Source organism: Nematolebias whitei, chromosome 1 (assembly GCF_014905685.2).
Source record: "Nematolebias whitei isolate Nwh7 chromosome 1, NemWhi1, whole genome shotgun sequence".
NCBI lineage: Eukaryota > Metazoa > Chordata > Actinopteri > Cyprinodontiformes > Rivulidae > Nematolebias > Nematolebias whitei.
The window spans coordinates 16,414,258-16,424,253 of NC_056498.1; the positions used below are offsets into that span (position 1 = coordinate 16,414,258).

Here is a 9,996-nt window from a genome sequence, read left to right on the forward strand (position 1 = left end):
GCCATTTTGATGTGATTCTCCTTTACCTGGGTCGAAAACGACTTCCCGGCCAGTGTCACGGTGAGAAGTTATTTCATATCAATCTGTGTTAAGAGTGTACGAGTGTACATGTTTGTTTTTTGCTCGGTTGTTTTCTGTGGCAGGATAATAAAGGACACTAATTTATCCTAGCAGTAACAGCTTCTGTCTTTTATTTTTTCCTTCTGGTCTGAATATCTGTGCCGACCGTTTCACGAGCCCTTTTGATAAAGAATTTCACAATACAATATCTTTAAAAAAATCTTTTAACTATTGGTAGATATTAGCCCCGTTTACCTTCTTTAATCTGAGGTCTTGTAGAAATATTATTCTTACTTAAAATATAATCCAAGTTGTGAGTGAATACTTTTGCGTGACACTGCAGTTAATGAGTGTTAACTGAAAGAAGAGAGAAAAAGGCTTCTGTTTGAGTTTAAATGTTTTAAATAGTTGTCTGAGCTGCAGCTTGAACAAAGAAAAGGTCAGATTTATTTTCTGGCTGATCCCAAAAAGACGAAATTATACAAAATTAATATAAACATGTAGTTGACAAAACTTAGTTGTACTAAACTTTATCACTAAAACAACTATCTGTTATAGATTTGAAGTATTTAATGTGTGCTTGAGACATAAATCTGATGTGTGATACCTTTGTGTTTATTTATTGATTGTATTCAATCATTGGAAAAATATCTTTATCTGTATCAGTTCTACACATGCAGTGTTTTTGTTTCTGCAGAAAACTGAATCGTCATGGATCACTTCATACCTTTATTTTCTGCCCTATAAGTCTCATCAGTCCAAATGTGTCTAAGTGGAAAAAACCATAAATACGTTGCTTCGCCGTATAAGTTGCATCTATTATGCGTCACCGCTGACAACTTGGAAATGTGGGCTGGTGTGCCAAAAATCGATTGGCTGCCAGTTGGCGGCTGCGGGAGCGTGCACAGGAGGATTTTAACAAGATTAACACTTGACAACATTTATTTGTTTGCCCGAAATGATAAATCAGCTGTATTTTCAAAAGCCAATACACGGAAACATGAATGCACAGAGGGCGTCTCGGGCATTTCTTTGAAATTTAACAAGATTAACACCTAAAACAATTATTTGTTTGCTCACCATTATAGTAAAGTTGTGTCTCAGTTGAACTTTTCCTTAATAAATGCACTTCAATGGTCAAATCAGCTTCATTTTGATGGGGCGGTGCAGTGAAATGAAGCTGATTTGATGGTTGCTCCAGGCAGACGATGGTGGCAGGGTATGGCAAACCGACTGTGGCATTAATAGCCACTTTTACCTCTTACATGATACAATGGCATACTATATTGCTCAAGTGCCATCTTGTGGCTGAAATTGGTAGTGTTCAATATTTTCAGTCAGAATGAATGAAAACGGTCATATCTCAGCCAAAAACTAGTTTATAAATATGGAAAAAAAAATATCTATAAATAAGTCATTTTGGCGTTTAAGTCGCAGAGCATGTAAATTATGCAAAAAACTGCGACACAGTAATTCCATAAGGAAATTAACTCCAGTCTTTTCCCCACTCATTTTATTTCCATCTCTTCACTCTTGGTTGAATTATGAACGAGTTTTTTTTTTTTTTTTTTTTTTTCAAATTAAGAGTTCCAATACAGAGATGTCCTTTCAGGGGTTCTGTCGTTGGTGTCCTTGTGGAGTAATACCATTGTTTTGATCCTTTACTCGTGTTTTCTGTACTCGTGCAGCTACGCTCTGCCAACCAAAAGCACAGAGGTGATGCTGATGCAGGAACAAAGCACCAAAACCTTCATCGATTCCCTTCTGAAGACTCATGAACGTGTCGTTCAGGTAAGAGCTCAGCATCACTTCTCCTGCACTCTGGGTTTTATTAAGCTCCTGTTAAATCAAACCATGTTTTCTCTTGTTCTTTGTGTTTGCAGTTGAGCCATCTGAACGCCACGTTGTGTTCGGTTTTCATGGAGGTTCTTTTAAAGAACCAACCAGAAGGAGTTCAGGTCTCTGTGACTGAGGTGAGTCAGCCATAATACAATAATTATTGATTTGTTTTTCTTACTGGAAGCATTATGGTTATAGTCCTAAAAGTTGCTTAAAGTAGTTGTATACTCATAAGCTTCCTTGAGTTGAAATGAATGATGCATCATGGGACTGCACAGTTTTGTCTTGCTACAGTAAAGTAATTAACATCAAAACACACACTATTAATAGGGCACAAAGTAAACACGGCTCACGCACCTCCCAGTTCACTTTCAGTGTTCATCAGTGCTCCGTCTGCAGCAGTGGTGTACTCTGCATTTTAGTGGTGGGTATACTGTGTTTAAAAACCAAAGTACACCTGTTAGTACAATGTTATCATTAATTTATTGTGATTTTTAAGCATATTGAACATTTCAAAATTTCTCTGATGCTTATATTTCAATAAATGTACAACTGTAAATATTATAATTTTTCACTTTTTGTTACTTTATTTTTGTACCCTTATTGCATGCTTAGAATTTCTTGTTTGTTTGTTCTCTGTTTTTTTTTTTTAGCAAGTCAAATCAGTTCTTCTCATCCTGAGCATTTCATAGTACTGTTAACTTTTCGTTAACCTGCATAGGACAAATAAACACAACTTGAACTTGAACTATCAAACACTTTCTACAAAACCAGTTTAGTCCCATCCAGACATACACTGAGCACTACTGTTTGCAAACACTTAGCATGATAAAAATGGCTACAAGTTGTGGGATTAGCTTATTTACCGCCTTTGTTTGATGTCATACGACCGTAAACGTTTGTGATAAATCCACAAAACCAAATATTATTCCTCGGCATGCGATGAAATATGTCACTAAATAAACTAGTAGACAATATGCAATGAAGAGTAAAATGACTGAGAAAGGTTTGAGCAGAAGCAACTTTTAAGTTTTAAATTCTTAACATCGATAAAATGACCATGGCCTTTGAAAAGGAAAACAACTTTATAAAAATATCTTGTTGAAACTTACTTCATTTTGTATTTTGCTTTGTGTGTTACCTGTTGTTCTGTCTGTACAGCACTTTGGTTGGCCTTGTCGCTGTTTTAAGTGCTCTATAAATACAAACCGGATTCCAAAAAAGTTGGGACACTAAACAAATTGTGAATAAAAACTGAATGCAATGATGTGGAGGTGCCAACATCTAATATTTTATTCAGAATAGAACACAAATCACAGATCAAAAGTTTAAACTGAGAGAATGTATCATTTTAAGGGAAAAATCTGTTATTTCCAAATTTCATGGCGTCAACAAATCCCAGAAAAGTTGGGACAAGTCCATTTTTACCACTGTGTGGCATCCCCCCCTTCTTCTTCCAACACTCAACAGACGTCTGGGGACAGAGGAGACCAGTTTCTCAAGTTTAGAAATAGGAATACTCTCCCATTCATGTCTAATACAGGCCTCTAACTGTTCAATTGTCTTGGGCCTTCTTTGTCGCACCTTCCTCTTTATGATGCACCAAATGTTCTCTATAGGTGAAAGATCTGGACTGCAGGCTGGCCATTTCAGTACCCGGATCCTTCTTCTATGTAGCCATGATGTTGTGATTGCTGCAGAATGTGGTCTGGCATTATCGTGTTGAAAAATGCAGGGTCTTCCCTGAAAGAGATGACATCTAGATGGGAGCATATGTTGCTCTAGAACCTGAACATAGTTCTCTGCATTAATGGTGCCTTTCCAGACATGCAAGCTGCCCATGCCACAAGCGCTCATGCAACCCCATACCATCAGTGATGCAGGCTTTTGAATGGAGAGTTGATAACAACTTGGGCTATCCTTGTCCTCTGTGGTCCAGATGACATGGCGTCCCAGTGTTCCATAAAGAACTTCAAATCGTGACTCATCTGACCACAGAACAGTCTTCCATTTTGCCACACTCCATTTTAAATGACCCCTGGCCCAGTGCAAACGTCTGAGCTTGTGGAGCTTGCTTAGAAATGGCTTCCTCTTTGCACTGTAGAGTTTCAGCTGGCAACGGCGGATGGCACGGTGGCTTGTGTTCACTGACAATGCTTTCTGGAAGTATTCCTGAGCCCATTCTGTTATTTCCTTGACAGTGGCATTCCTGTTTGAGGTGCAGTGACGTTTAAGGTGTAGTGTGTCAACGTCAGCTTTCTGACCCTCCACTACTAATTATTTAAATGTAACAGGTTCTCTCTTTTTCAAGTTAAATTTCTGCCATGTGACCAAGCTAACTGTGAGTGGAGTGTTTAAATCAGTGACGTGAGACGTTAATTTCCTTTGACCCATCAGAATAAATGTGGTCATTTATTTAACAGAATCAAAATTTAACATCAAAACATGTACACGTGATTAGCTAATCTGGTTCTGATTAATAAAACTTGGCACACTTTACTAATAAGACAACAAGACATTTCTGAAGGCATCTAGATTACTGGCAAAATAGAAGAGTTTAAAGGAAGGAATGAAGAGTTTAAAGGGAGATGGATGAAGGAAAGATGCATGTTTTGTTTACCAGAATTAGCACGCTTCTTTCAACACCAGCTCAAACCTCCGGTACACTTCAGGACGTGCAGAGACTTCGTTACCTTAAACGGGGGATACCTCCGCTCCGGAACAGGAGTCCATTAGTACGATCCTTTTACAGCGTCTCCGAGCAGGTGGCTGGGCATCGTCAGAAGTCGTGTGGTTTACTCCGTTAAACAGAACCAGCTCCCTTCGAGGTTGTAGGGCATTATGCCCGGGTGGATTCACAGCAAGGCTGTGAGCCCGTCAGAGTTTCCACTCAGGAGTGGAAGACTCCATCAAAGACTTGAGTTCAACTCAGTAGACTAGACTGAACTAGACTCAGACGACTGGCTAGATCCCAACTCGACTGAGTAGTTCCAGGAAGTGTGGAGTTTTAAAGAGTTCTCACTTCCGGTCACTCAGGACTTCCTGATTGGTTGAAACAACCAACAGGGGGTGTGTTTCAGTGATGTCAGAGGGTTATTAAAAGTCAAAAGGACAGCAGGAATGTTTAGGAACGTTTAGTACAGACAGAGAAATGTTTTGAAGAAGTGAGAGCAAGCAGGTGCCAGATGCTTCTTTTTTAGGTTTAAAAACAACACAGCCTGTTCTAATAATTTCCCTCTGACTGTCTCCGACTTTTGACCGACATCACTACTTCTCCTTTAGACAGAAAATCAAAATGCATAATTACTTTGTAAATAGACATTTAACTTGATTTCTAATTTAAATGAGGTGTAAAAAATCATTAATACTGTTTCACAGTTGATTTAAAATGAGTGGTTCACTTGAACTAAACACACTTTTGATTATCAAGATATTGTAAAATAGTAATGATAATATAAAAGAAGAGTGTTCTTTCAATTGATTACTTCAGGATACAATTAGAAAGTCTCTGGATGAGCTAATTTGTATTTCTGGATTCAAATCAATGAAATAACAGTTCCTGTCCCATGAAGGTCCTCAGAGACAGGTTTTGGTCGGAGGCCGAGTTCACTACAAAGGGCCCAGAGATCACGAGCATCCAGTAGAGTTTTACGGCCTTGACCCTCACGCACAGCGATATTTCCAGATTCTCTGAATCTTTTGATGATGTTATGCACAGTTGATGATGATAACTTAAAAGTCTTTGCTATTTTATGCTGGGTAACATCATTCTGGTATTGCTGCACTATCTTTCTGCGCAACAATGGTGGAATTGGTGATCCTCTTACCATCTTGGCTTCTGAGAGACACTGACACTCTGAGAAGCTCTTTTTATACCCAGTCATGTTGTCAATTGACCTAATTAGTGTTAATTGGTCTTCCAGCTGTTCATTATATGCTCAATTTTTTTTTCCAGCCACTTATTGCTACTTGTCCCAACTTTTTTGTGATTTGTTGACACTGTGAAATTTTGAATCAAATATTTTTCTTTTAAAATGTTACATTTACTCAGATTAAACTTTTGATCTGTCATCTATGTTATATTACGAATAAAATATTGACATTTGCCATCTCCACATCATTGCATTCAGTTTTTATTCACAATTTGTTTAGTGTCCCAATGTTTTTGGAATCTGGTTTGTAAAATGGTATGGTATGGTAAACGATTGATGTTTGACTTTTCTGTTTTTCAGCAAACCGAGGCAGATTTCAACGCACGCTTCAAGACACGCCCAGAATTGGAGGGACTCATGGCACAGATAAAAAAATAGTTTTTCCCTTTTAAACTCGACCTTTTGACCTTCAAAACTTGGATTTTTTTTGAGAGGGGGAAAACTGTCATCTGGACATATTTATTGTCTATGGTTCTCCAGGAAAATGCAAAACAAAGTCTGATCAATTTAAAAGTTCATGTTTAAGAACTGTGTTCATTTAAACATCTGAAATATGATTTGTATTTGACGTTAACACATTTAATCGGAAATCAAACAGTTTCTGTGTAGTAAAGTGTTCTTTACTATAAATGTGTTTTATGCTTTTTATTTTTGCTGTTTTTTTTTTTTTAATAATAAAGCAGATTTGTTTCAAAATAGAAACTTTTGAATGGTCTCGTTTAAGTTAAACATAAAATAAGTCTTCATTAAATGTACTGAAGTGTGACTCATTGACTTGTGGTAAAATAATAAACTTTTTTTGACAATTCTTCTCTGGGTCAGATGCACTGTAGAGGCTCATTTCAAATAACTGGTCACGTTTTTACAGAAGAGACTGCTACAGAACAATAAAAATGTACCAATCATTATTGTCTAGATTGAAAGGAATGTGTTTTTGGCCTTAAATACATTTGAAAAAATAAAACTATGAAAACACTGAGCCTCGTGATAAAATGTGCGCGTGATAAATGAGTCGATTCTAGCCTCTGCAGTAAAAAACATACTGAACCAGCAGTACAGGAATATCAAGTTTCCGTTTGGGTTTTGTTTCAATACATGTTCATACAAAGCAAGCAGGAAAAAATACTCAAACATACTTAGTGATGTGATTGTGTTATGGGCAGGACAAGAAAAAATGGACGTATGAAGAATATATCATATGTCTGCCACAGTTGTATAATAAAAATCACTTTCCAAGATCTAACTAAAGTACTGCATGCTAATTATTTAATGTTAATTTGTGTAAATGTTCCAGGTTTGTAGTAATTAGTAAATAAAACTTGTAAATTACAATCAGACGGGATGAGCTAAATATGCAATGTGAGGAAACACCTGTTTGGTCTTCTACAGGTGCGCTGGTCATAAAATTAGAATATCATGAAAATGTTTATTTCAGTAATTCCATTCAAAAAGTGAAACTTGGATGTTATATTCATTCTTAACACAGATATATTTCAAACGTTTATTTGAATGTTGATGATTATAATTGATGGAGTCAGCTTCCCCACCATCAGACATTTACACCTCCACATGCAGGAAGATGACCACCTGCATCATGAAGGACCCTACCCACCCAGTGCACACACTTTTTGCCCCGCTCCCCTCAGGAAGGAGGTTGAGAAGCATTAAGTGTAGAACCATTAGACTGAGGAACAGCTTCTATCCTGAGGCTGTTAGACTCATGAATCTCTAATCTGCTCACACAGGCTCATGTTCGTGCTGCTGTTTGGTGTATTGTTTTTGTACTACTAGTGCTTAGTGTAGTTTTAGTTAATATTTGTATTAGTTCATATCTTAGATCTTATTACTGTTTTCTTTTACATTTTATACTTTTGTTGGCTGTAACTGGGACTGTGCACACAATTTCATTCCTTCACATGTACCACATGGTGCATATGACAAATAAAGAACCCTGAAGCCTTGAATATAACTGACAACTAATGAAGCCCCCAAATTCAGTATCTCAGAAAATTAGAGTTTGTGAAAAGCTTCAATATTGAAGACACCTGGTGCCACACTCTAATCAGCTAATTAACTTAAAACACTTGCAAAGTCCTTTAAATGGTCTCAGTCTAGTTCTGTAGGCTACACAATCATGGGGAAGACTGCTGACTTGACAGTTGTCCAAAAGATGACCATTGACGCCTTGCATAAGGAGGGCTGACACAAAAGGTCATTGCTAAAGAGGCTGGCTGTTCACAGAGCTCTGTGTCCAAGCACATTAATAGAGAGGTGAAGGGAAGGAAACGATGTGGTAGAAAAAAATGTACATGCAATAGGGATAACCGCACCCTGGAGAGGGCTGTGAAACAAAACCCATTCCAAAATATGGGGGAGATTCACAAAGAGTGGACTGCAACTGGAGTCATTGCTTCAAGAACCACCAAGAACAGACGTATGCAAGACATGGGTTTCAGCTGTCGCATTCCTTGTGTCAAGCCACTTTTGAACAAGAGACAGCGTCAGAAGCGTCTCACCTGGGCTAAAGACGAAAAGGACTGGACTGATGGCAAGTTGTCCAAAGTTATGTTCTCAGATGAAAGTAAATTTTGCATTTTCTGTGGAAATCAAGGTCCCAGAGTCTGAAGGAAGAGAGGAGAAGCATAGAATCCATGTTGCTTAAGGTCCAGTGCCAACTTTCCACAGTCAGTGATGGTCTGGGGGCCATGTCATCTGCTGGTGTTGGTCCACTGTGTTTTCTGAGGTCCAAGGTCAACGCAGCATCTACCAGGAAGTTTTAGAGAACTTCATGCTTCCTGCTGCTGACCAACTTTGTGGAGATGCAGATTTCATTTTCCAACAGGACTTGGCACCTGCACACAGTGCCAAAGCTACCAGTACCTGGTTTAAGGATCATGGTATCCCTGTTTTTAATTGGCCAGCAAACTCGCCTGACCTTAACCCCATAGAAAATCAATGGGATATTGTGAAGAGGAAGATGTGATACACCAGACCCAACAATTCAGAAGAGCTGAAGGCCACTATCAGAACTACCTGGGCTCTCATAACACCTGAGCAGTGCCACAGACTGATCAACTCCATGCCACCACGCCGCATTGCTGCAGTAATCCAGGCCAAATGAGACCCAACTGAGTACCGAGTGCTGTACATGGACATTCTTTTCATGCTCATACTTTTTCGTTGACCAACTTTTCTAAAAAAAATTTTATTGGTTTTACTGAATTTGGGGTTTTCATTAGTTGTCAGTTATAATCCTCAACATTAAAAGAAATAAACATTTGAAATATATCAGTCTGTGTAATGAATTAATATAATATACAAGTTTCACTTTTTGAATGGAATTACTGAAATAAATCAACTTTTTCATATTCTAATTTTATGACAAGTACTTTTATATCAGCACTTCATGGTAAATGTTCAGAGGTAAGTCCAGCTTCATACTTAGTGGTGCTTGAAAGTTTGTGAATCTTTTAGAGTTTTCTATATTTCTGCATCGATATGACCAAAAAAACATCAGATTTTCACACAAGTTCTAAAGAGAACCCAGTTAAACAAATGAGACAAACTATCATACTTGGTCATTTATTTATTGAGGAAAATGATCTAATATTACATAGTTGTGATGGTAAAAGCATGTGAACCTTTGCTTTCAGTATCTGGTGGTGGTCTAATGGTTTTGTAACCTGTTCCAACCTGATGAGCATCAACAACTCTTTCTGAGCTCCTCACAAATCTCCTTTGTTCCTGTCATGATCCACTTCCACAAACATGTTGTGAAGATCAGACTCTGATCGATCCTGTTCTTTAAATCAAACATGGTGTTCACTCACACCTGATCATCATCCACTGGTTGAAAACACCTGACTCTAATTTCACCTTCAAATTAACTGACAATCCTAGAGGTTCACATACTTTTACCATCACAAATATGTAATATTGGATCATTTTCTTCAATAAATAAATGGCCAAGTATAATAGTTTGTCTCATTTGTTTAACTGGGTTCTCTTTATCTACTTTTAGGACTTGTGTGAAAATATGATGATGTTTTAGATCATATTTATGCAGAAATATAGAAAATTATAAAGGGTTCACAAACTTTTAAGCATCACTGTATGCTTCCATCCATCCATTATCTTTACCCGCTTATTCCATTTTGGGTCACGG

General features: G+C 37.8%; 1 protein-coding gene across 1 annotated transcript; it reads left to right on the plus strand.

The window, feature by feature from the left end:
• The first annotated feature begins 1,751 nt into the window (after positions 1-1,751).
• Positions 1,752-6,412, plus strand: LOC119415450 (39S ribosomal protein L48, mitochondrial-like). Its single transcript, XM_037682594.1, has 3 exons — positions 1,752-1,851; positions 1,944-2,033; positions 6,132-6,412. Exons 1-3 carry the CDS (start codon positions 1,780-1,782, stop codon positions 6,207-6,209), a joined length of 240 nt encoding a protein of 79 aa, XP_037538522.1. The 5' UTR covers positions 1,752-1,779; the 3' UTR covers positions 6,210-6,412.
• Positions 6,413-9,996: the final 3,584 nt, after the last annotated feature.

Coding starts and splice junctions, on each gene's coding strand:
- LOC119415450 (XM_037682594.1), top strand. CDS start 1,780: ATGCTGATGCAGGAACAAAGCACCAAAACCTTCATCGATTCCCTTCTG. Junction 1,852..1,943: donor CTCATGAACGTGTCGTTCAG/GTAAGAGCTCAG, acceptor TTGTGTTTGCAG/TTGAGCCATCTGAACGCCAC. Junction 2,034..6,131: donor TTCAGGTCTCTGTGACTGAG/GTGAGTCAGCCA, acceptor TCTGTTTTTCAG/CAAACCGAGGCAGATTTCAA.